Source organism: Thunnus thynnus, chromosome 15, assembly GCF_963924715.1.
Source record: "Thunnus thynnus chromosome 15, fThuThy2.1, whole genome shotgun sequence".
NCBI lineage: Eukaryota > Metazoa > Chordata > Actinopteri > Scombriformes > Scombridae > Thunnus > Thunnus thynnus.
In genome coordinates, this window is record NC_089531.1 from 5389353 (window position 1) to 5417046 (window position 27694).

General features: G+C 39.7%; 1 protein-coding gene across 1 annotated transcript; it reads left to right on the forward strand.

Annotated features, from left to right (window-relative positions):
- Window positions 1–231: 231 nt before the first annotated feature.
- On the forward strand, window positions 232–26735 carry cacng7a (calcium channel, voltage-dependent, gamma subunit 7a). Its single transcript, XM_067611997.1, has 5 exons — window positions 232–585; window positions 2907–2993; window positions 7683–7823; window positions 22017–22162; window positions 26205–26735. The coding sequence occupies exons 1-5, from the start codon at window positions 390–392 to the stop codon at window positions 26724–26726; spliced, it is 1092 nt and encodes a 363-aa protein (XP_067468098.1). The 5' UTR covers window positions 232–389; the 3' UTR covers window positions 26727–26735.
- The last annotated feature ends 959 nt before the right edge of the window (window positions 26736–27694 follow it).

A 27694-nucleotide genomic window follows, 5' to 3' on the forward strand; every position in this document is an offset into this window, starting at 1 on the left:
ATATTTTCAGATATGAAAAAGGTTTCAGTTCATCCAAGGTTGTTTTCCTCCTCTCTCTTCGATGGATCTCCTCTCTTCTCTCCTTTCATCTCATCTCCTGTCCAATATTGCATACATATTTAACAGCTGGAGTCAATGAAAGTCAAAAAAGATTAAAATCACAGATTCTCCGCCCTCCCTGCTCTACTGGGTGCATATTTTAAATTTTAAAAGTCAATAAATTAAACCAGTCTTCGCCTTTACACTCATCTAAACCAAGCCCTGCCCTCGCTCTCATCACCTCTCTTTTCTCGCCACACAACAAACGCATAAAAATGTTTTTCTGCTCCTTTTTTCCCGTCCTCTGCATGTAAGCTGAACTCTTTTTCTCTCTCTCTCTCTGTCCTCAGATGAGTTCGTTCAGTACGAGGGCTCTGACGCTGCTCTCGTCTGTTTTCGGGGCCTGCGGTTTGCTGCTGGTGGGCGTCGCCGTGTCAACGGATTACTGGCTGCTGATGGAGGAGGGAATAGTGCTGCAGCAAAACCAGACCACTGAGGTCAAGATGGCGCTGCACTCTGGCCTCTGGAGGGTCTGCTTCGTAGCAGGTATCTGTTTATTTTACGTTACTGTATATTGTACATTTTAGAGTTACAAGTTGTTTTCTGTGCTTGTTTGTACATGATTTTATGTTTTTTAAGGATAATCTGTTGCTGTTTTTTCATGCTGATGTTCCATATCTTAGCAAAAATAGCCAAAGAAGAACTTTTGGTGTCTAGATAATCATGTGACATGAAGGAAGATTTCAAAGTAGGGTTGTTTATTTAAGTCTGAACTCCTACCTTATCTGATTATACACCTTCTATACCCTTTTAAAAACTTAAACACTATGTGCAATATTGAAAACTCAGTTCACACATCCAAAACCAAACATGCTAAACAAAAATATAACACATGTACATCGGAGGACACAATGTTCTTTTATACTAATTACAAGGAGTGTGCTCGAATACAAATACGTTATTCGGCAAAGCACAAACAGTGTGTTTTATACAAATATTTGTTTCATACAAATATTTTAAAAATGATTTGTTTGGGGGTGTCCCCCAGAGATAAAGTTGAGCTACTGACACAAGCTAAAGTTTTAGCTCAGTAATCATAATAATTTTCTAAAATTAAAAATGTAATAAAAACAAAAACAGGATTTTTAAGCCTCTTTCCACTTTTATTCGAATACAAATACAAATACAAATACAAATACTGGGATCTCTGCACATCCCTACTAATTAACCTCACTTTGCCTTTTTCAAATAAATCCTTCTACAATAATATACAATACCTATATATAATATAATAATGCTTAAAAAACAGCACATACATGAGATAAGTACAAAAGATTTAGATTTGTTTAATTAAAAAAGGCACTTTAATACTTGTTTTAATCTGTGTATGGGGTCCAGCTGTCCGTAGTAACATCACCGCCAGTTTTGACAAACATGAAGAACAACTTAGTTCCAAATTTTGAGGCGAACGTATATAAAATGCTTCCTGAAGCGCCAGAGCTTCAACCTCTAAATGTCCACAGCTCTCGTTTTGAGCAGTTTATCAGAAGTTAATATGAGACTTCATAAAGTGGATCTCTTCCACATTTACAGTCTTTTTAGTTAAAAAAAAAAAGATAGCGAGTGTTTTCCTGTTCAGCTGCAGTGGAAGGGTCATAAGAAAAAGAGGGAATTTGGCTCTAAAAGACAGTAACTTTGAAAGATATTGACTTGATTAACAAATTTGGACGACTGAAGCTTCATCACCTACATTATAAATGCATTATGAAGGGATCTTCTAATGGTCAATATGAAGAGCAGAAATGATTATGGCAAGAAAAACTCCATTTCAACGTTCATTTGGGCTCCTGACTATTAAAATTGTGAACCCGTCATTTAACATCAGATCCAATATCACTATAACATAATATAATAGTTTCTATTATCTTTAAAGATCACGGCACTGCAGCAGAAACAAAGTGTTTGTTCATATACACGTTAAAACACACACACACACACACACACAGCGAGGGTGGACACTGCAGATACAAGTAACTGTCCTTATTGCAGTAGCTGTCTCTGTGTTTTGGGTCATGATGGTGTTGCTCTGGGGAGGCGGCCATGTTTGTGTTTCCCTGTTGTCTGACGCCTGGTACAAAAGGTCAGAGGAGTAAAATGCTGGTGGCATTTGGAACGACCGTGTGTGTGTGTGTGTGTGTGTGTGTGTGTGTGAAATAGAGAGAGAGAAAGGGAGAGAAATCATGTTTGTCTGTACACGTATGCATCATTCTGCTGACATATTTTTGTGTATATAGAGATGTCTGTTTTGTGTGTGTGTGTGTGTGTGTGTGTGTGTGTGTGTGTGTGTGTGTCCTCTCGCTCTCCGCCTACAGTTTGAGGTTAATTGTTGTGTTTGTATTCAGCTCCTCTCTCTCTCTCTCTCTCTCTCTCTCAGCTCAGACCTTGTTTTCTCCCGAACCTTTCCGACCTCCATCTGTCTCTGCCTCTAATTCACTTTTTCCTCCCACTTCCATCCTCTACCTCCCTGTTTCTTTTTTTCATCATCTCTTTTGGGGCCTTTTTATCCTTTCTCACCTCTCTTCCCATCTGTCCTTTTTTTTTTTTTTTTTTAAATCTCATTGTCTCCGCCATCGCTTACTCTCCGTCTCTCTGTTTGCCCCTTCTCCGTGTTTTTTAACCTCTGTCTCTTTTTGGCTTGTTTGTTTATTCCTGTTTTATTTACATATGCGAGTATGTCCATATGGTGTCTGTGACCCAAAATAACTCCCACTCAGCCACCTACACATCACCTTTCCTCTTTGACAGGTTTTCTCTCTCTCTCTCTCTCTCTCTCTCTCTCTCTCTCTCCCTCCCTCTCTCTCTCCCAGGACCTGAGAAGGGCAGATGTGTGGCGTCAGAGTATTTCACCGAGCCGGAGATAGAAATTACAACAGAAAATACAGCAAACATACTCAGTAAGTCCAAAGTCAGAGAGTGTTTCCAAACTTTTGACTGGTACTGTATATACTGTATATATATAGTATATAGTCTGTCTTAAACAACAGTCAGGAGCCCAAATGAACACTGAAACCTGTTTTTCTTGCTGTAATCGTTCCTCCTGTTCATACTGAGCATTAGAAGATCCCTTCATAATGATGGGGGACAAAATCCACAGTCCTCCTTCTGTGCAAAAATATATTTAAAAGTTTAATATGAAGTCTATTAAGTCTAATATGAAGCTTCAACCGTCCTAATGAGACGAATCAAGTAGATTTATTTCAATATTACAGTCTTTTTAGTGCCAAAGTTCCTCTTTTTGTTACTATACTTCCACCACAGCTCAGCAGGGAAACACAAAGAGGGAATGTGATGCTAAAAAGACTGTAAATGTGTCAGATATCCACTTGATATGACTAACTCAGACTGATGAAGCCTCATATAAGCTTCACATCAACTTTTGCAAATGCATTTTTGCACAAAATTTGTCTCCATCACTTACACTGAAAGCACATTTGAAGGATCTTTTAACAGCCAGTATGAACAGGAGGAATAATTACAGCAATGAAAACCTCTTTCGCTGTTTATATGGACACCTGACTGCTGTTTGAAAAATTGTGAACCTGTTCTTTAACATAAATTGTCCACTTTTCAAAATTATGTCAAAAATATATCCTTCAACTATCAAAATACAGGTAAATGTTTCAATATCAAGACATTGCTGTTTCCCGGGTGGATCAATTTTTGACTGATCTGTCCTTTTCTTCAGTGTTAGGATGTAAAACATATAGAGCTCCCTTGTTTGTAGACTTAAGACATTTCTTTAACCCTTCCAGTTGAGTTATTGATGTCTAAAGTGAAAAGCTTTATAAAACCTTAAGAAAACATACAATGACCAAAAAAATATATTGTTGACAAAGCTGCAAAATCTGTTTTGATTTTCACTCATAGTCACTTTAAAGGGGACATATTATGCTTTTTGTAGTTTTCTGTCATTTATATACTGTTATAAATATAATTATATACTGATGTCGGATGTTTGTGTTAAACATGGTCAAAGTTCCAAAATTTGAGGTGACAAATGCTCCCTGAAAGTCAAAAGTCAGAGCTTCAGCCTGCTCTGAACGCTCCATTTGTAAAGTCACCTCTACTTCCTCCTCGTGATGATGTCAGATTGTTCATTCATAACCACAGACGGCCGTCTGTTCTGTAGTCTTTGTTGCTCAGGTTGTTCTACGGGTTGTTCAAGTCGTCCACTCTCATATTTCAGATCGGATTTCGGCTCGAACATGTATGGATATATTTGAGAAATTGACTTTTTGATGAAAGAAAAAGAAAAAGAAGTGAAATCCTGCTGCTATTGTTTGTTTACAGAACAGGGAGGAAGCTTAAAGAGACAGGAGCTAAAACAGCCTGTTTCAGACAGAGGCTGAACTGAGGGGCTGCATAAATGGCCAGTATAAGATAAATAGGGAGTTTGTAACTGTAAATCATGCAAAAATATTCCAGTAGAACCCCAGAATAAAAACTATAGACCTGGAAATGCGCATGATATGTCCCCTTTAATGGCAAACATGAGAGAGAGACTGAACCAGGATCAAGTGATGCTTCATCAATCCACCATCTCAACCAACCAACAAATATTCTACTTTGTTTTTTTCCAATGCCTACTCAAGGAAAACATATACTCTGCATAGAAAGTCAACCATTATCATAGAAACCATTATATTCTGTTGTGCTAGTTGCTGCAATTCATTATTTAAGATATTTTATATTTAAAAAAAGGTAGCAACACAATTCTGTTTGATTTAAGCTTCTTGTCACTGCCAAAAGGCTACTGCTACCAACGCTGGCTAAAGAATTTATGAAGAACCTTATTTATTATTTTAAGAACCCCGTGTATAGTGAACATTTTTTTTGTCAAACAGTAAATGAATGTCGAGAGCTCGCTGAAGTTCCCCGTGGAGATATTTTGTCTCTGGGCTGTTTTAATGATTTAAGATGTTGACACTGTGAACTGCCTTCAAAGTGCTCTCCCCTCCGCAGTTTGTTCTGTCTCTTTGAAGTAAAGCACACACTGTTGTCGGAGAAGACATTTTGGTCCGTTTAATGCTAGATAAATGTCCTCAGGTAGACACACAAGTCATAACACTGTAGTGGCAACGGTGAGGCAGGGTGCTGAATAAATCATACCCCGCCTTGCAAAACATAACCCAGACTGAGTTCCAGCAGACCACTGCTTGTAAACATGCAGTGGAAATTTACACTATACCTGCGTATTTCTGAACACATTTTGAAAAAAAACAACCCTGTCATCAGAGGACGTTTATCCTCATGTTAATCTAACTGTGGATATGCTGTTATATCAATTCGTACTTGATGTGCAAAATAATTCATGGTTACAGATTTGGCAACAAAACAAAGATGTTTTTTTCTGTATCTCCAAATTCTTGTCCTAGTAAATTAAAAAATGCAATTAATTTTGCAAAACAGACTAAGAACTAGGGATGTGCCTGAATACAAATACATTATGCGGCAAAGCACAAATAGTGGGTTTTATTCCAATATTTGTTTCATACAAATATTTTAAAAATTATTTGTTTGGGGGAAGTCCCAAAGGATTCTCCATAACCTGTTGTTCCTCTTCTCCTTTCCACAAAGTTAGGTTGTAAAAAAATAGGCAATAAATGAAAAGTGCAAAGCAAGAATCACATTTGAAGTTCTTCTACATGTTACACGGTGTGCTGTCTCTGTGTTATGGGTGTATAAATAGGTAGAGGTCTGTCTGCAATGAGTCGATGAGTAAAGTTTTAGCTCAGTAGTCAGCGCAGTCGTCTATTATCTGGGAGACTCCAGTCTGAGACCTAGTCTGGGGACTTCCTTCGTAAGGTAGTTTATTCATGAACACTTATTGTAACACTTTAATTTTCTAAAATTAAAAGCGTAATAAAAAAAAAAACAAGATTTTTAAGCCTCTTTCCACTTTTATTCGAATGCAAATACAAATAATTTGTCTACCTCAACAAATACAGATACAAATACAAACACTGGGCTCTCTGCACATCCCTACTAAGAACATAAGTCAAGGATGTGTTAGCATTCTCATACAAACAGCTAAAAGAAGCTAAAGAAATACTGTTTATCATAGTGCATTACGGATTTCCTCACAGACAAGAAGAAATAATAATCTCATGATATTCATATATAAAGCTATACTGTTTAAGCTTCCAAACTACCTCACATCTCTTCTCTCATTCAAATTGTGTAACTATAGTGGTCTAAACAATACAAGATGTCCGTTATGTAACCCACTAAACTTAATCAGAACTAGTTCCAGGTTCTCTGTACCTTTTTAAATGGAATAAACTGCAAACTGTCCTCAAACTAGATTCTTTAATCTTCTCTTCTCACAAACTCATGCAGACTGTTTTAACATGTGGAGAAATCCAAAGCATAACAGACCTGCCGTGCCTAATTAAAGTTGCCGAGCTGTGATTGGACATTCTCTGATATGATCTGGGTTTGGCAAATATTCAAATGGAACCACAACCAAACAAGATTTTGATCAAGAAAAGTATTTGTGTATTAAGCAACAAAATTGTAAGAGAACAATTAAAACTTCTTGGGTTTAGCAAACAATAAGGGGATGAAGTGTTTTGATCACTGATGAAGATAAATCATTTTATATCCAGTGACATTATAAAAATAAAGCACTGACCACAAACACAAAATAATAAATCAGAGTAACATATGTTCTGAACAGAAGAGAAACTTTTGTTGGTTCACAACACAGTGATGAATGAGACTTATAATCTTCTCACGAACAGAGGCAAATATTCATATCCTGCCACATCAAACTGACGTCTGTGCCTTAAACAATACGAACACTGTCGGAATAACCCAAGACAGAAGTTGATATCATTTTGAATTATGATTCACAAGTTTTTTGGTTGCTGAATTTTAGACTTAATGTAACAAATTTGACTCTTTAAAGTGGGAAATGTTATGGAATTTTCCATCTTTAGGGGTTACAGGTTGGAGTGACATCGGGTCCAGACGACGTCTTGAGGTCACGCTGTAATTCTTAATCTCTCCTCGAGACGTCAGCTGTCTGTGACGTTTTGGTGAAAGCAGAAACCTCTCTGATAAAGAGTATATCAGCACTGCCACGGTAGGCCAAGGCCAGAGAGGACCCTTCTAGACAACAAAGATAGGTGGAATGTGTAGCCAAATAGAAACTAGTGACCCGATTAGACTGATTTTTCATATCGTAGTCCGATCTGCTTGGGTTAAATACTAACACTCATAACGGGAAGAGACAGCATCCGAGTTACACCAACTTGGATGTTCGCTGTTTACAAGTAACTTCAATAAACATCCTCAGCAATAAGACATCAAAGGCTCGTGTATGCTTCTCTCCACTGAAGTGTTGACCATCGCTCAGAAAAATCCACAACGGAAAAGTCTTGATATAAAATGAATTATTAAAACACATATGCGAGAATGAATAGCTTAATCAGATTTTGTCAACAGTCTGCAATTTACAGCGTTCTTTTGAGCAACTGAAATTTCATTAATAAACATGTTTTCCATATCTCTACATGATCTCGCTGGTATTCCTGTCTGACCTTCTCTAACCTTTTCCCGCCGTCCTCTCTGTCCTCCAGAAATGGTGCGAACAGCCACCCCCTTCCCTATGATTTCCCTGCTCTTCGTCTTCACCGCCTTCGTTATCAGCAACATCGGACACATCCGGCCGCAGCGCACCATCCTCGCCTTCGTCTCTGGAATATTCTTCATACTGTCAGGTAAAGTGCACATGCAACAACCAGACCCACTAAAACAAGGACACCATCTGAGCCTGATGGTCCAAGAAAAGCTTGAATGTGCTCAGTTTAAAGTCAACAAATCCTCAACACCTGCACAGTAAGACTTGTTAATGAGGTGCAATTCTACTCAGTTCATGCAGACCTTGTTGTGGTGCTCGGAAACAAGGTTTGCAAACAATCAAAACTCACAGAGCACTAATTTTATACTCTTGTGGAACAACTACAGACTCCGGGCTTTTCTTGTCACGGTTTGTTTCCATATTTTCCAATTATTCTGCTGTGTCTTGTCATTGCAAAAGCAGCCTGGGAGACAAACCTCAGCACGCAGCTGTCACAGAATGTGGACAGAGGGTCTGTGCAGAATAAACACATTTTCTAGCGATACAAAAATGCAACTCGCCGTGTGTAACTGTGCCAAAAGTAAAATCAAATGAGCTCCATCCAAATAATGGGTAAGATGAACATCCTCTGAGGAATATTTTCCTGGCTTTTCAGCTGGACATCCTCCAGCTGCTCTCAAAGGTTTACGATCGAGTGATTAAACCCGACCGTGAACTCTCCTCAGCTGCTCTTGGGTCAGTCTTGTCTTGCCTCGCTTTAAATTGCAGGCTTTACAGGCTGGCACACTGACGGTAAGGGTTTTAAAGCTCTGCCCACTACTACAGATAAAAAAAGGCTTTAAGAATGGCGTCATATGAAAGATTTAAGAATGACTGAGGTTACAGTTTCTGCTATTACATTTTTTTCCTTCCTGTCATCAAAGTGTGTCAAAGTGCTTTTTTTGTTGTCTGTTGTCCCTGAAGAACAGCTTATATCTGTACAAGTACAAGTAGATAACATCACAGGCTCACATTGTGCTACAACAATAAATACTGAGTGTACAAAGAGTTATAAGACCAAACTGGGAGTCACAAACTTAAAATAATATAGTCAGAGGTGGATCAATCAATACAAAATGAGGAACTGTTGGTGGTTAAGACAGTGTCCTGTCAGTATCTAAAGATTTATGAGAAAGCTGATTGGTGATTTGCAGGTTTTTTTTAGACTTCTAGGTTACATTACAACCAAACACTAAAATTACATCTGTGCTTTTTTTTTGCCCAACCATCCACCCCAGCTTCATCCCTTTGACTTCTGTGCAATATAATTTCACAGTTCCCGGATTAGAAAAAGCACAGCCAGTGAACGTAATCCAGGCAGCATTACGTCTCCTCCAAAGCACATGTGGTAAATTAAATTATTAGTATTATAGTGAGACATATTTTTAGACAGAGTTTGTTTTACATGAGAAAAGAACACTCGCTGGGTCAAAATCCTTTGATAAGTAAAGATTTGTCTGTTATAAATGTTCTCTTTTGCCTGAACAACTATCTCTATGGAGCCTTTGGCACAGTTCATAAGGACTGTAAAAACAGCCAAAAAGACTGAGGTACGGTATAAATCCGTGAAAGTGTCAACCTCCTCCCTCACCTGCCAGCTTAAATAAGATATTAAAAAGCAGCAGAGCAAAAGAAGAGAAGCGAGCTTGTTAAAGGTCAACGCTGTTCAAGGTTAATGATAAAGAGACAGCTCAGTGTGGAAGACTCACTGCGGCTCTTCTTTCCTTTTCTTAGCTGACAGCTTGTCAGACTTTACCTTGTTCCTGCTGCTGGCCGAACGGTGAATGGGATTTAATTCTAAATAATTGCTCTCTAGGAGGCTTCGGGGCAGTGGTGATTTGATGTTTTTTGCTGCAGGCTTTTTGTGAAAAGTTTCAACTTTTAAACAGTCTGGAAAGCGACTTTGTTGTAGTTTGACATTTCAATCAGAAAGTTATCGATGTGGAGGTTGATTTTCTTCTGGACGACACTGTAGGGCACTGCGCCATTTTTGTGGGGTATTAAGATTAAATTTTGGCTATAAAAAATAATTAATTATTATCAGAAATAATTAAGTAATAGGATTTAATTTACATTATTCTTGTACCACATTAAAACAGACAAAAATAAAATGGTTGACTCAAAATGGCGAAAGGGATTGCTTGGTGGTAAACAAAAGAAAACTACAAAGATGGTGGAACAAAGATGGTCGTTGGGACCGCATGGTGTGTGTGTGAGCGAGACAAAAAGACACAATGGTGAAACTAAGACCATGTGCTGGTTGAGGCCACATGTATGTTTAAGAAAGAGTGTGTGTGAGGTAATGGTGCCCGGTTAGGGAAGAAGATAGTTTGAATGTAAGTCTAATGTGAATGAAACTCATTAAAATCAGTGGGATCTAGTTCAGAAACTGTGAACAGACATTACAACAATAGAGCTCAATGAATAACATTAAACCAAGTCAATACATGTACATTTACAGCCCTGGGTTTAGCCGTGCTATGCTCTCTGCTCTGAGCCGTTAACATTACCAAATCCATGGAGGAAGAGAGATTCTTTGGCTTGCTGCTCTCTTGAGGCCAGTGAGCTGCAGGCTTGCACATCATACAGGCCAGAGTTGCTGCTGGCTGCTGTGTTGCTGATGAGATCGGTTGTGCTGGCTGGTCGGCTTCTTTGTTCTCAGCTCGGCGATAACTCTGCTTTGTGGCTCCTGTTGCTTGTGAAATCAGCTGGCAGACTTTGAATCGTGGCCACTGGCGCTAAAATAAACTTGGATGAGGCCAATCCTCACTCAAGAAAGAGCTCAGTGTGGTCTGCTTTAGTGAGCAGGCCACATTGGGGTCAGAGAGCTGCAGGCTGCAACTGAGTTCATTCATGGACAAAGGCCCTACAACAAATTTTTGGTCAGAGCCAGAAATCCTCCATTATCTCACTGCAGTTAGCAGACTGGACACCAACCTTCAGTGCAGTCAAATTCTATTCCAGCAAGTAGCTGAAAGCTTCACGTGCAGAGCGGAAAGTAACTGAATGAAATGTTTGATCACAGTTATTCTTTTATAGATCCACGTGACAGTCTATTAAAAAAGACTCTCTCTTAAAGTGGAAACAGACAAGTTTTCAACTTCCCCCCCAGCTTTTCTAAGTGGTATTATTGTTTACGCCGCTGTCGCAAAGACATCCAGATCGCTTTCAGTTTTCCTCAGAGCCTAGCTCTGTGAAGAAATTATCAACACCAATTTAGAGATAAGAGAGAAGAAAGAAGATGTTCACTGAAGAGGTAAATTGAAACTGTCACAATTTTATATTGAATTTGGGAACAGGCAAAAAGTATTGTAATGATGTGCATTGCATAGTGAGTTTGAGTAACGTTATTGCTTCACACAAACAAATAACTACAGCAGAGGTTGGGGTCAAGGTGGAGGGGGGAGTGACGTTAGAAGAAAACAGGAGAAAAAGCCTGAGTTTGTTCATTCATTTCTATTCATATATAACGGAGACATGAAAGCAGAGAAAAACAAACAGGGTTGGTAGCATATTTATGAATAAATAAGTAGATCATATGATTCATATCTGTTTATATAATTTTCATATTAACAAGTAGATCAGTTTGACAGCCAGCCTGACTGGATACTGATCCAGTATTCTATGGCTATAGGGCTGCTAGCTTAGCTAAATGATTTCTGGAGGGCTTTCTTCCCGTTAGCTTCCTATAGCTACTGGGGAAAATAAATGCGCTATCCTCTTCCTCTTTTGGTTGTGCAATGGTTGACACACTTCCTTTGTGCTGTAAATCAAGCCTTCATTTTCTTGGGAGAGTGTACCTGGTGGTAGACAGAATTGCGTAATGAAAGAAAGGCTTATAGGAAACCAATCTTAACGCTGATGGTATCATCATTCTATAGCCATTACACTGTGCAATCAACATTTACTTCATTATGATAAATTAAAGCAAAAAAGTTGTCTGTTTCCACTATAATGTATTACATTCATCCAAACTACACAATATGTCCATAAGTGTGTAGACACCCCTAACCTCCATCCCATACGACACCTTTTGGTAAACTGTAACTCCAACTGCGAGCCAGGTCTTATCACCCAACATCAGTGTTGGACCTCACTAATGCTCTTGTGGCGGAACAAATCCCTGCAGCTTGGTTCCAACATCTGGTGAAAAGCCTGAAACCAGAAGAGTGAAGACTTATACAGAAGCAGCCGATAAATGCCCAACGTTTTGGAATGCGATGAAATGACCAAATGTTGATATAATTGTTAGGTGTCCACATATGTTTGCATTTTGTTCTAACAATAACTGAAAAGGGGATTTCAGGTCCCAATGTATTTGATAAGAAGGAACTTGCACTTACAGTTTAGAGTACAGTTTACTACAGAAGAATTAGAAGTACTCTGTGGAGTTTTTGACCACTAGTCATGCAATATATTAATGTTTTTGTGAGTGGGTTCCCATTTTGTTTGCTTGTGAACAAAACGGTTTCCACTGATCAACAGTCGGTGGCAGTAACGTGCCAAGAAACATAGCAATGAACCAGCAAAAAGGTAGAATAAGACTGATACCCATAAACATTCATATAAAGAATGCAGGTTTTAAAATGTTCAACAAAAGCTGTGTTTGCCAATATTTTAAGATTTGTGAAGCTTCAAAGATACATGCAGAGAAACCCAAAATTAGGCACCAAAACCTGTAGACAAATGGTCTAAAATAGTTTGGGTCAAAGGCCAAAATCAGACCATGTAGTGCATTACAATGAAAAAATCAACATTTTCACAGGAAACACACTCTCAAGATCTCAAACATCCCCAGATGGCAACAGTTTATCATCATTCTCATGTTTTGCTATTGTCCTATTCAGTAGATTTTGACAAAAGTAGTTTATTTAGCCAAATTTTGGCAAAAAGCAGTTACAGTTTATAAGAAGCTTTGCTGCAGCGGTGCTTTGTGCTCTGATACAATCACTGTCAGAATTTGTCTAACACAGTCCCCCATCGATCTGTTTACTGTAAGCCTGGACACAAGCCCAACTTATACTATGTAATGTGATTTGTAGTCTTTTCACGTTTGGAAAGAATTATAAATTTCTTGATGTTTGGCCAGCAAAACATGTCAAAACTCTGTCGAATATGCAAGCTATGTATGAATCCATGTGACTTTGTTTACAGGCCCTGGTGAGCTTCAGTGAAGTGAAATAGACAAGACATCTTTCCCTCACAAAACATAAAAGAAAAACTTTACACCTGTAATCCATCTCCCTGTTTCAAGGAGGATTAACATTTAACAGAAGTCCTCTCTGTCACATCACTGGAAGGCCAGAGCTGTTACATCTTCCACTAAGCGTTGTTTCTCGTTTGGATCAGAGTCCTGTTGGGAAAGAGAGTCACTGCAGCCAACAGGGTGACATCACCTCCTCATATCGCTGCAGGACAGCTGGGTGATGTTTCCAGTTGGTTACCTCAAGAACAGGGTCGAGCGTTAAGCTGATGAAGTAGTTTGTTGGGATTTTTTGGTACTCGCTACTCTCTCTCTCTCTCTCTGAGCAGACAGAATGACATCACCTTCCTGTTTCATCTCCCTTTTTTTTTTGCATGAGGGAGCTTTACCTCACATATGCCAGCTTAGCATGGTGGACCGCTGACTGGACAGTCGTGACAACCACAGTACCATTATGGGAATGTCACCGAGCCAAGGTGGAAGAAACACACACACACTCTGAACTCTCGAACTCAAAGACATGCATATACCAAACTATATATAAATCACATCGACACACGTGCAGATAAGTTCTCAAGAAGAAAAAATTCACACACTAGAATCAGCATTAAAACATTAAACATGGATAGAATATATATTATTATATTTATGTTTCACTTTATATATTTTATTTTATACTTTTATATACAAATGATATTACATTTAATATTTTAATATTGTAATATTACCCTTGAAAATAAATTTCTGGTGTAATATCACATCTTAAAGGGGACATATCATGCTTTTTGTGATTTTCTGTATAATGTCAGATGTCTATGTTAAAGATGGTCAAAGGTCCAAAACTTGAGGTGAATGAATAAAGAGCCAGTTTAAGATAAATAACTGTAAATCATGCAAAGATATTCCATTAGCACCCAAGAATATGAATATAGACCTGGGAATATGCATGATACATCCCCTTTAAACTGAATTTCACATGTGATAAATTCACATATAGACATACAAGACATGTCCCATGCAAAATATCATCTTAGGTTGTGAAAATGTGCATTTTACATGTGCTTTTCTATAAGGGTAACAGGGAAACAAAAGTTACTTTGTCAACATCTAACAAAGAAGTGAGAACGTTATTCTCGCATATAGAGAGAATATTAAGTGAAAAAACAGAACTGAAGCGACAGTCATTGATTTTTTTCATATGTCACAAGTCTCTCACTTATATATAAGAAATCTAACAACCTGTAATTGTTAGGTACTTTCTGCCGAGAATAAAAACCCATTGCCTGTCAGACACTGTCAGAGATTTCTGTCTGGTGTTTGATTGCACAAACAAAGAATGACTCCCAAAAAAATCAATGGCTGCCATTCTCACCTCTGAAGCTACAAAATGACAAGTTATATTCTATACTTGCATTGTTTTCTTGCTGTTTACCGCAAAAGAGAGTTTTTCAAAGACAGTCCTGCAATTATGTGCACAGCAGGGGAGTCAGAAAAAAAAAGACAGAAATCAGTGCTGTTTTAAAATGATGTCACACGGTTTTGCAGCAAAAACAGACTAGTCAGCCTCCGTCAGCATGTGTGTATTTTTGTCATGAAAACTGCCCATCAGTCGCAGAGTGCCCGAGGTTACAACATGGTGGCTGTGGACCAGCTGTTTCCTCCCTTCTCCCCTCTCCTGTCTGTCTTTCCTCCAGTAATTTCTCTTCTCCCGTTCTCTCTCTCTTTTTCTCCTTCTCTTGTGATTTTCCCCTCTCCCTCTGTGGATGTGTGAATACACATTCATACCAATATGGCACACACACACACAATACGTCCAGGAGGCTGTTGCTGGAGATGAGCATCCAGCCACAATACTGCCATCTGATGGCCAAAAGAAGGACTCACAGCATTTTGTTTTTTGCTGATTTTTCTCTCCCTTTTTCACACATGTAGACTCACTTATTAATCTTCTCTTTGTTTCTGTGTTCCTCTTTTTCACTGTTCAAATTGTCTGTCATGTTATCTCTGCTGTCATCTTATAGAAAAGAAAAAAGACTGATAGTAAAGAGAAAAAAGACTGTAGGTGGTGAGTTTTAATTTATCCCATTCATTGGTTTTTTTTTTATTTTAAGATGCTTCCTACACTGAGTTTTTTCAGAGATCACATGTCAATCGAACGTGATATGACAGATGTTTTCCTCTAAATATTCTGTTGATGCAGTTTTACTTTCTGCAGGTTGCGCTCTTTTCTTTATCTGTTCAGCCATCAGTCTCTTTATCACTCTTCATACTGACTGTTTTTTTCTTTTTTCAACCTTTAACTGCACTGGTGTCAAAGCATTGAAAACTACTTTGATGACTAACTAACTAACTAACTGATGTCTGGGCACAAAATGGTTAACAGTAGTGTTTAAATGTACAAAGGCTGGGAGTTGTCCCACTTCTTCTGTTATTCCAGACAGGCCAAAATCTTCAAAGGTGTCGCCTGCTGTGAACTAAAGGATTTAAAAATTTTCGTGAAATGTGAAAGATTTTTTCTCAAACTTCTAACGGCTGAATCACTACTGTGTTATATCAAAACTTTTAAGGGGTAAAGAGCAGTAAAATAGAAATGTTCCTACATAAAAAAAAATCATTGATTATTGCTGTAACGCAGCCTGTGAATGCCTCAGTGTTTTTTCTGTCTTCGATCTGGTTTCCCCAAGACGTCTTAACAGAGGACATGTTTGTTTCTTCAGTCAACAAATCTGCTGCCTGCCTCTGTAAAGACTATGTCTCCTCCTGTGATTAGTCCCATTTTACACAGCTGCAACACCAAACAATCTCAGCATTGAACAGGTATTTCTGATAAGGACCAGATGGTGGTCGGCTAATCTGTTTTCAGATAAAGGTTCCCTGTTTGTTATAACAGCAATCACTGTCTTTTAAGTTGCTCTCCCATGTATGGCTGCAGACAGATCATGGAGCGTTTGTCCACGTGTGTGATAACATGATACGATAACATCTCCTGTCTTAAAATTTTGCTGTATGTCAATTAGTTTGGGCTCATGTTTATCAAGCAGTACATTTTTTGGGAATATGCACCAACTAACAGAACAAAAATGTCTTAAAATGACATTTTGATACCATTCCCACTTTGTCCAGTTGGTTCAGCCTTGATGACATTATATTTTGAAGAGACTGTTTTCCCAAGAAAAACAACAGTCAGTCATTTGAGAAAATAGGGAAGTAGTATGAGTGTCCATAAGAAAGGGAAGAGCAGTTAACTACCGATAGTCAACATTGGTTTCCTTGTAAACATGACTTTATATGATTATCACTGCAATCATGACAACAAAGATCCCCTAGCATTAAATAAGTTCTAATTTATCATAGTACCGGATCATAAACCTCCGTTGAGGTAAAGGGGGTGAAGTTAAAGACCTGAACATTGCCAGAGGGCCTGTCATTAATTGGAGATACCCCAGGGGAATTTTCAGAATTATACAAGATACCGAAGGAAATAAAATGGTTGTTAAAATTATTTAACATTTCTGTCTTGTCAGTTACCCTGAGGCTATCAATGAGTATACTTGGTGGAAGATTAATTGAGTTACAGTTAGCAGACAGTGATTCAATGGTTTTCCACTTTTGATTTTTTAGGCTTTTTGTAGTTATGGATAAGTAAAATTCTGCTTTTACTTTTCAGAAGATAGAGGTAAATTTATTTCTCCATTGTCTAAAATGAAGCCAGTGAGCCTCAATTCCTGACTTACGTGCCCTGGCCCAACCTGAGTGTTCACGAAGTACTTCTGATAGTTCGGTTGTAAACCACGGATTATCATGCCCCTTAATTCTAAATTTGTGGAGGGGGTCCTGTTTGTTTACAATATCAACAAAGCTTTCATGGAAATAATTCCAGGTCAGTTCAGCATCTTCAAAAAAAAGCAGTTCTATTCCAGTCAAAATGATATAGGTCATGCAAAAAAGCCTACTCAACAAAATGTGGCTTACTTTTAGGGATCCTCATATCTCGCAGGACTGCTATGACACTATGATCACTCACATCATTTGGGAAAACATCTGGTGCAACAAATTTAAAAGGCATATTTGATAAAACTAAGTCAATGAGTGTCAATTTTTTATTAACATTTAGGATAGGGCCTTTTGGGGAATTAATCACACTGTGCTTTCAGTGCGTCGGACACAGGTTTTAGCCAGTACCAGTTCAAATCACCAACCAACACTATTTCATTGTATTTCCATTGTGACAGAAGCTTCACAATAGTGGGCAATTAATTACTGAGGGCATATGGGGGCCTATAACATCCCACCAACATAATATGGTGAATTATAATTCTACATCAAGAGCAAACAACTCAAGTTCTTTACTTACTGACTCAGTAAGCACTAATTTACCACCAAAATTGCGCTTGATATAAATAGCCACTCCACTGCCTTTTCTTTGACGATAAGCACAATAAACATTGTAGCCATTAATGCAAATATCCATATCATGCACAAATTTTGTAAGCAAGGTTTCAGATAAGACAACAATATCAGCATTTGTTGAGTTTATCCAGGTCTTTATTATGTCCAATTTAGAGAGTAAACTCATTACACTGATATGAATGTCCAAGTCTAAATCTAGAATCTAGAAATCTAATCTGCAAGTGTAAAGCATTGTGCAGAAATGGATTAGTCCCTGCGAGCAAAAGCAATAATATAACTAAAAGTTTATGCTTTGGTGCTACAGCCTTTTTATGTCAGTCACCAGACTGGGGGAGAATGTGTCAACAGTAGGGAAGGTTGCAGAAATAGAAAAATGTTCTCTCAAAACAAGGAGACAGTAGGGATGAAGTAACTCCTCAGCTATAAGAAACCATTTGGATATGTCCACAGTCACCATAACCCTCAGCTGAGATGAAGTTGTAAAAGTAATTCTGCAATAATCACCGTGGGGGAAAGTTAAATTGTCATATTTAGCTGTGCACCCTCCCCAATACAGTACATCTGGAGATAGCGTTGCGGGGGCGTTGCCAGACCCATGGGGGCTCCCAGTAGTACTGCACAAAGATATAAAACACAATGATTCAATGATTAGTAAAAACTAAGAAACAAAGTGTCAGCGTGGGCAGAAAGCCAGCAGTTCATAAGTTCAAGTCAGTGGATATGAGCTCCAGATCAAGTTTTCCATGGCTCATGCCAGCCTTGAGGTTGAAATGTAGCAAATCTTCAAGTTCAGGTCAGCAGATCTAAAATCCAGGGCAGGGTTTCAGTGTCTCAACACAAGCCTTGAGGTTTAGATACGTCATGATGTAAACAGGAGAACTTGGTCATCAGCGATTAAGTGCTTTAACAGGAAAAAAAAAACAGGCTCAGCAGACTCAAAACGACCTGGTAGCAATTCTCTGATATCAAGCAGAGCAGCAGATCCACCATCAATCCACAAGGGAAGAAAGGCTCAAAGGCTCAAAGCAAGCCAATAGCAATCCATCGAGGTCTAGCAATACAGGAGATCTACCGACTGGGTTTATCAAGTAGAGACAGGCCCAACAGACTCAGACAAGCCAGCATCAATCCCCCACTGTCTCACAGAGCAGGAGATTCAGCGTGAATGAAGAGTCAGTCACCGAAGTTAAAAATTCAGGTAGAATCCAATTTCCACTTGAAACATAAAAGGGCAATCACAACACGATACAGCTGTTGGTTCAACGGCAATAACACACACAGAGAGACTGTAACAGAGAGGCTTGCTCACTGCCAGAGACGTGCTGCCATCTTGGATTGATTGCAATTGTTGATGGCAAACTTTATTGGTTGTTGAGGTTAACTGTATCTCTACCATGTCCACCATGGTAGACATGTGTCTAATATGTCCAAGAAAACACAAACAGTCCAAACTGACCAATTATAGTTCTTGTGGTTTCCAAGCTATAACTCCATCACCCCAACATGTAGCTACATTTTTAAGGAGGAGCACATCAGCCCTGCAGAGCCAGGGAGCTTCTGCGACACCCTGATGCAGAAGTTTAAAGGGAAACTTTGCCGATTTTCAACCAACATTGTATCATTACAATGTGGGTAGTATATGCAAATGAATAATGTTAAACTTCTCTCCATGTTGCCTGCATCCAGAGCGCCAGGTGACGTAAGACGCGTCATTGGACAGACTTTGGAGACTTGCCTTAGACTACAAACTACGTTTCCAAATTTTCTACGTTCCCTTCAAGTGTGGGTAGGGTTAGGGTGTGGGTCTCCCAAATCACTCCTGTCTACCATATTACACTAGCAATAGGAACAAACAGACACTAAAATATCATAGTACTAAATACTTTTAAATATTTGTACATTTGCAAGAAAACTAGTTTCATGATACAAGGCCAAATATCACACTGACACAACAGAGTCTAAAAGAGGAAATGACCACAGGAGCTGTAACAGCTGCAGCCGAGAGAGAGGTGGGGTGAGGATCATCAGGGAGAATGGAGACAGACAGAAAACTCTGTGCTGCAGCAAACTTTGCAGTGCTTTGGTAAACCTGACTTTGTTTTCTAACAGAATATTATATTTCCAACTGTGAATACAGGACGACAGCGACTGTGTCCCCTGTAATTTGCGGCTGCATCCAGCAGCACCGTGCAGCACTCAGTCAGTTTGCAATGATCCACATGACGTTAACTGACACCAGAGCACCGTTTGTGTTATGATCCTTGCACATCGGTACAATATATCCAGACTCGATGAGGAAAAACGTTTGGTAAATGAAAATAAGCCTCATTAAAGAGATATAATGCTGCTACTCATTAACTTTGTCTTTGGTTCTCTGCTGGCAGTGAACACACCGTCAGTCAGTCTGATTGGACGGGACGTGAGCAATGCGTTCTGCTTGTCTACAGCCTTTTTCTCAGTTTTCTCTAGTCATAGGGCACCAGTTTCAGAAATAATTGCACATTTCTACTACATAGTTGACCCAGTTTTAAGAAATCATCATATTCACAGCAATGAATCTTCCCTTTAAATCCAGCTTAACTCATTTTGAGATGAAACTCCATGTAGGCCAGTGTTTTTATTTATTTTATTCACAGTTAGCATAGTTTTGAAGGTTAAATTGACAGGATCAGATATCTTTTCAGAGAATATGAACTCTAAGATGTTTTCTTTAAAGGGAAGCAGAGTTTTCATCTTTGCTGTGTTTAGTGTTTCAGAGTTTCACTGCTGGAGGATTTTGGAGGTCAGCTGCAGCAGTTAGTCTGTCGACAGGGGAGGAAGCACTGACACACTCCTAATGAGGGCTGTGTGTGTGTGTGTGTGTGTGTGTGTGCGCAAGAGAGTCTGTGAGGATTCATATAGTGTATCTGCATTCAAGTATACGTGTTTATTGTGTGTTTGTGTCCTTGTTTATCTCTTAACCACAGCACAGTCTGTTGTTGGGGTTTTCTCAACCTATTTACAGTACAACAAGGACACGTTATCATTAGCTATTCCAGCTACAGAGCACACACACACACAAATACAACGAGTCTAAAGGCCCATTTGAATGAGATTAGTGTTACAGGGTAACAAGGGTAATGCAACATTGGTCCTGCTCCTCCTGGTTTTATAGTTATTCGTAGCTTGTAGGTTTGTGAAACATTTGTGAGGAATGGGACTAACAAAAAGAAGTCCTTTATTGGTTGACCTCGTCATCTGTCATCTCCAGTAGTCTAAACTGCCTTTATCATGAAACCCAATTATGATGCACTATATACTAAAGATCACATAAACCACCAATGTTCCACTCCTTTCTTCCCCGAGCTGTGTGTTAGTTTTTGCCCCCCAAAATAGTGAGTTGTAGCCTCAAAAGAGTTGTCAGTTTGAAGTGTAACAACAGCCCACAGTGAATTTTGATCAAAGCTTGTGTAGGAATTCCTCTAGAGCTCCACAAGATTGACAAGCAGGAGGTCTAGTTATTAGCTAACATTCAAATCAGCTGTGTGAACAACAAGACGGCCATATTCACAAAACATCCGACAGCTAAAAGTAGCTCCTAACTGACAGAGTCAGAAAAAAACTCCTAAAATAAGGGCATGTCAGTCCTAACTCCCAAGTTTTTGGTCTAGCTACTAAGTGTGAGAGAAGTGGAGGATTTACAAGTCCACCAGCTTCCAAGATCTGCTCACAATCAGCTGGTAATGAGCCTTGTTCTGTCAGTGTTTCAAAAAAATACAACAATAACAAACTTTTAAAAGCATATTAAGATGGTGGCTGTGTCAAAAAAGGATGAAACAATCCAATAACACTGGAGATGATGGTTTGCACAGCTCTTAACTGACCAGTCAACTGTCAATCAATCACCGTGGACACAGTGATTAAGCTAATTCATGAAACATGATGTCATCCATAGCAGCAGGGTCAACCTCGCCCCTTCTCTTTATAATAGCTTAGAAATTCTCTCAGTTCCTCATTAAAAGTTGCTCTTAGTAGCTTTGAAAATAGATCTTGAAAGGAAATTCTTAGGTAGAAACTTTTGGTGCCATTTAGGAGGACTCCCAGCAGTAAGATAGCAGCCTCTGGGAATACAGCACCAGGTCACTCACTGCCTGTAGACTTGAAAGGTGGTTTGTGTTGAGAATGTTCCTTCACAAAGGTCTGCTTGAATAATGGTGGTTACAATGGTGACCATGTTTTATGACAAAAAATTATTAAAACATCTGTACAAATGTCTCATATCACTTCTGCATCATAATCTACTATTCATGTGTGTTCGATAGGCTACATACACTCTTTCTGTTTCAGTCCCCACATATGACTCCATCAGAGACACTAATGTCTTCTCTTGAGCAGAGTTTAAAGGTGCATGCAGGTGAACAGCATTAGGCTTTGAGATGGTTTAGTGAATTGTTGTGATACCTGGTAACCAACAGACAGAAATACCAACAAGAATGCTAACGTGTTCCTAAGGAACTGTCCGCTCTGGGGCGCACAGACGGATCAGCACCATTAAGTCTACGGGAGGTGAATGTTAAATACTCAAAAGTTCATAGAGCTGAGTTAAGACCTTCTACTGTAATTGTGTGGTATATCATCTGAAACTCTGTGTGTGTGTGTGTGTGTGTGTGTGTGTGTGTGTGTGTGTGTGTGTGTCTACAGGTCTCAGTCTGGTGGTGGGTCTGGTCTTGTATATCTCCAGCATCAATGATGAGGTGATGAACCGACCCAGAGAGCCCGAGCAGTTCTTCCACTACCGCTACGGCTGGTCCTTCGCCTTCGCTGCTTCCTCCTTCCTACTCAAAGAGGTGATCAGCAAGCAACACACACATGCACACACACACACACACACACACACACACATACATAAATAGATTGTTAATTGTGCATGAACACTTAAATTTACTGGAAACACACAAACACTTAAGAATGTAGAAATGCACAAACAGGGAGACGCATGCAAGCATACAAAACATCCAATTAATCTCAAACTGAATGTGCACGTAGACACACACACACACACACACACGCACAGATTGTAAATGTGCTCACGTAAACACACTGAGAGGTTGCCAGTGACACTAATACGTACTGATGCTTAACATTTACTGACGCTACCTAACTGACATAAGACTTAATGTGCACAGACACACACACACACACACACACACACACAAACAGATTTGTTTGGAAACTGGCTCGGATGTCGACAAACCACCATTTAGTTAAACACACTCATGCACATGCACTACCACACCCATAAACACACACACACATACACACAGTTAAAATAATAATAATAATGATTTATTTATAGAGCATTTTTTAAACAGTAAGCAGAAAGTGCTTTCCAAGGTGAGGAAACTCAAAAACATAAGCAACATTAGGGATAAATTGCAAGAGGTAAATAATGAAATATTTGCATATAAATACACACATTCATACACATACAGTACATGTACACATACATGCATGCATACATACATAAATGCATATATGTATATACATATACTTACACACACACACACATATAAAAGAATGATAGAAAATAAAACAGCTCATGAGCCTCAGTGGGAGCCGCTACCGCAAAGGCTCGATCGCCCTTTTTAACCGGGACTCTTGAATAGTTAGAAGACCTGAGGGGCCTGTTCGGACAGTGAGGTGTAAGGAGCTCAGTTATATATACTCCGGCGCCAGATCATTCAGAGCCTTGTATGTGATTAAAAGTACTTTAAATGGATTTTAAAGGAGACTGGAAGCAGTGCAGCGAAGCCAACGAGATCGGTGTGATGTGTGAGAATCGCTTTGTTTTGGTCAGTCGTCTCGGAGCTTCTCTATATAGCTCAAGCAAGTAAACAAGGCATCACAGTAATAGAGCTGGGAGGATATAAAAGCATGTATAATTTTATGTGTTGCTGAAGGACAGAACTGATCTAATTTTGGAAATATTCCTCAGTCGATAAAAACACGACTTGTCTGCTTTCTTTACGTGTTGTTCAAGGCTCGACTTACTATCCACAGATTTTTTTGTAGCTGACTTTATGTTGGGAGTGGCTGCATTTGTTTGGAGACAAAAAAAAACACAGTAAAGCAGCTAAAACCGCACACACACACACACACACACACACACACACACACACACACACACACACACACACACACATTTAAAAAAGTGCCTGCGTAGGAGCTCGTCATCTCGCCTGCATCAATATTCATAAATGTTAATAGCTTGAATACTTGAGGGCAGCAGCTCTGTCGCAGCACAGCTTCATATGCATCAGAATATTCCTCGCTGGGGGCCTCTGCTACTCCTCCTCATCCTCCTCCTCCTCCTCCTCCTCCTCCTCCTTCATCCTCCTCTCCTCTCTTTTTCTCCATCTTTTCCTCCTCATGTCCACTCTCTCTGTGTCCTCTACTTTTATCTTGTCTCTTCTTTCTTCTCCTATCTTCAGTTATTTAATCCTCTGTCCTCCCCTTCTCCTCTCTTTTCTTCTTCTCTTATCTCCTCCCTTTCTCATCTTGTCTTCTGTCCTTTCATCTTCCTCTCCCATCTGTCCTCCTTCCATCTTCTCCCATTTTCCTCCTCTCCTTTCACTACTGTTTCTCACTCAAATCTCCTCTTTCTCGTCCTCTACATTTATCTTTTCCTCCTTTTTTCCTCTTCCCTCCTCGCCTTCCTTATCTTCTCTCCTTCTTACTTGTCTCCTCCTTCTCTTTATTCTCTTCATTTCTGTCCTTTTATCTTTCTTTCTTTAAATCCGTGTCCCCCATTCTTCTTCTCTATGTTCTCCTTACTTCTAATCTTTCTTCTTCTTTTATATTCTCCCTTTCTTTTCTCATATTTCCCCTTTAATTTCCATCCTCTTCCTTTCCTTATCTCCTTCCCTCTCTTCTCTCTTCTTCTTTGTTTGTAAAGAAATATTTTCTACGCCTTATTTTTTTCTTTTTCTGTAATCCTCTATTCTGTCTTTGCTCTTTTTCCTCCTTATCTCCTCTATTCCTTCTGTCCCTCTTTCATCCCATCGCCTCCTCTCCTCTGCTCTCCTCCCCTCTCTTCTTTTCCTTTCTTCTCCACATCCACATTACTTCCTTCTCATCTCTCCTCTTCTTGGCCTCAATCAAGTCTCTATTCCTTTACTTTATCCTCTCGTCAGTTATCCATCTTTCTCTTATCCTCTGTTCTCCTGTCCCTTATCTTTTCTTCTTCTCTTATCCCCTCATATTCTCCTTTTCTTTCCTCCCTTGTCTTCTCTTATCTCCTTTTTTCTGCTTTCTTAACTGCTCTTTTTCAAACTTGCAGTTGGAGCTGCTAAACATGGGATTTTTCACAAACACATACTTAAAAACACACAGTTTCTCTCACCTCCACACACACACAGCGACATGTTCATCAGCATTCTCAAGTGTCGGGTCGGTTGTAGCGATGGCGTTTTGCGGATGAATAGTAAATAAGCTGTGAATGCTCAGCGGATGCCCGTGTGAAAATATGAATATATTTTTTGATAATGGCTCATTCCACAGAGAAGCGCCAAGCCTTTTTGTCAACTCTCTGCAAAAATTATCATGAATTTATTTAATTTCATCCCCCATCTGATGGCGGCGCGTCAAGGGAATAAGATGGTGCTGACTCTGGTGTTTCATAAGAGCTGTTTCCATCAGGGAATTTGCTGAAAACTCAGTTCATGTCGGTAACACAGATGTTGAATGTTATGGATGGTGTCCTCTCCTCTCTGTGTTTTGATTTATCTTTTTTGATACAGACATTCTCAGGTCTGTTTTGATATATTTATTTTCTATCATAACTTTCTATCAACGGCCATAACCAACCATAACCAGAGCTGTTCAGAAAATGTCCAATTATGCACAAAAGTGTAGTGGCTGTCATAAGAACCTGACATAAAATAACACAGCATAACATAATAAAAAAGGCTTACAAAATATGAAGTGCCTGCAGGAGAGAGAATACAGTACATATCCATTCAATTCATGAAAACATCATAAAATCAGTAATAAAAACTAGAGAGCACTCAGAAGGCCTCCTCCAGGGCTTCACAAGCCTCTAAACATATTTTTAATAGATAAATGATTAGTAATGTTTTAGTTTTGCTGATGTGATGATTCACTCCAGTTATCGCCATAGTTCCTGAGAAAGTGTTCAAAAAACGCCTTATTTCCTAAAGTTAAAGAGCAGATTGTACCGTGTACAGTAAAGTCAGGACACTGTTGGGTTTGTTTACTGGCACAACAGGCTAAAATCCATTTAGCCGTGCCAGCGTGTTGCTTATTACGTAGGAGCAAGGGGCGAGGAATCGACTGGAAATTAAATAGAGTGCAGGTGGCATCGAGCAGAAGGTATGACGTTGAATCTCTTTCAGCTGCAGGAAATACTGTGGTAAACTACAATATCATCTTTTCACAGCTTTAATTATTGGTGAAGACAGTACAGTACCTTCTCCATGTCTGATTCAGACATGTTAAATGTGTTTGTTAGTCTGTATCTAACGGTGCTGTTGGTACGTGTGATATTGTGTTTATTTGCCACACTTGGAGTGGAAACCAAGACTAACTAGCACCAAACTTTCAAGATGTGAAGGCAGGGAAACATTTCTTTTCAGCCTGGTATTAAAGTACTTCATTTTCTTTTTCTTCTTTATTAAAAAAAACTGCACAAAACATAAACTTGCTGATGGGGAAAACTAGAGAAATTTAATTTAAGTATGCAATAAAGACATTGGGTTCATCAATTCAGGCTATTTTCCGAACAGATGTTGTTGAACACATTGCACAAAAGGTAGAAAAGACATTGCAGTAATCTCTGTATGTTTGTGTATCACTCCATCTCCGTCTCAGGGTGCAGGAGTGATGTCCGTCTACCTCTTCATGAAGCGTTACGCTGAGGAGGAGCTGTACAGGCCCCACCCCACCCTCTACCGCCCCCGCATGTCCGACTGCAGCGACTACAGCGGCCAGTTCCTCCATCCAGACTCCTGGCCTCCGCCGCAGCGGGGACGCAGCCCCTCCGACGTCTCCTCTGACATTTCAATCCAGCTCAACCAAACTCCGCCGCCGCAGCCTCCTCCCAAGGGGGGAAGCAGCTCCCAGCCGACGCCCTCCTCCTCCGGGCCGTCTTCGGCGGCCAGCTACCAGCTCCAGCCGGCCTCCTCCTCCTCTACCTCCTCCTCCTATCCCCATCCCCTCCATCCAGCCGCCACCTCTACCCTACCAAGGATGTCCCACGCCCACGCTCACCCTCAGCCCCACCCCCATCCGAGCGGGCCACCACCCCAGTCCCTGCCCATGGCGGCGCCACCCTCGGCCGTACCTCCACCCCGCTACCACACGCACATGCGAATGAGCGCCTCGCCATGCTAGGCTACATACGCAGGGAAGGGAGGGGAAAACACAACTGGTGGGGGGCGGTGGGGGGACGGGGATTAGATTGGCTCTGTTACAGCTGTTACACACCACAAGACAAAACACACACACACAAACACAAATCCTGTACCCTCAAAGTGTGTGGGAGGAGGGATGAAGCAGAGTGGATGAAGGAGGGAGGTTTACGGAGATCAAAAAGAGGGAAGAGGAGGAAGGAAAAAAAAAAAGGGGAGGAGGGGAGGAGAGGCAGGTGGGCGGAGAGATGACTCACCACCGATGCCGAGCCCAAGAAGACGAAGACAGACACTTAACAAAACTTTTAACACGCTGGGAGGGAACATGGGAGGGGAGGAGTGAGGGGGGGGTTTTCGATGATAAGTAGCAACAAGACGTTTGTGGGGTTTCTGACGGGTACATTCATCATCAGGGCCGTGATACACAGGCAACAGTGTGAAGCAGCACAGGAAACAGGAAGCTGAATCATTTCCAAAGTACTGTCCATTCAAAGAAAGAATAAAAGAGTTAAACAGACAATATATATGACTATAAATGTATTATCATTTCATCAGACAAGGACTTAAGCTTCCTGCTTTTCTTTGAAGAGCACTTGATTTAAAAAAAAAAAAAAAAAAAAATCATCTATCATTTTTTTCATTTGATGGACATGGTTGGGAAGATTATTTTATTTCTTTATTTATTTCTAAATAAATGTTTGAAAACCATTTTTAACCTTTAAAAAAAAAAAAGAATTTTAAATCAAAAGCGGACTACTGTTACTGTGGCATTTGTTAAAGAGCTACTAATGTTTTATTTTTGTTAAAACCATCGGACGGTCATAGCTTCAGCTCAGTGACACATTACACAGTAAATACACGACAATTAATAAAGATACAAAAGTATTTTTAAACAACATGTATACCTTAATGTGAAGATTTATTCAAGATGCAAAAATGATGTGATATAGA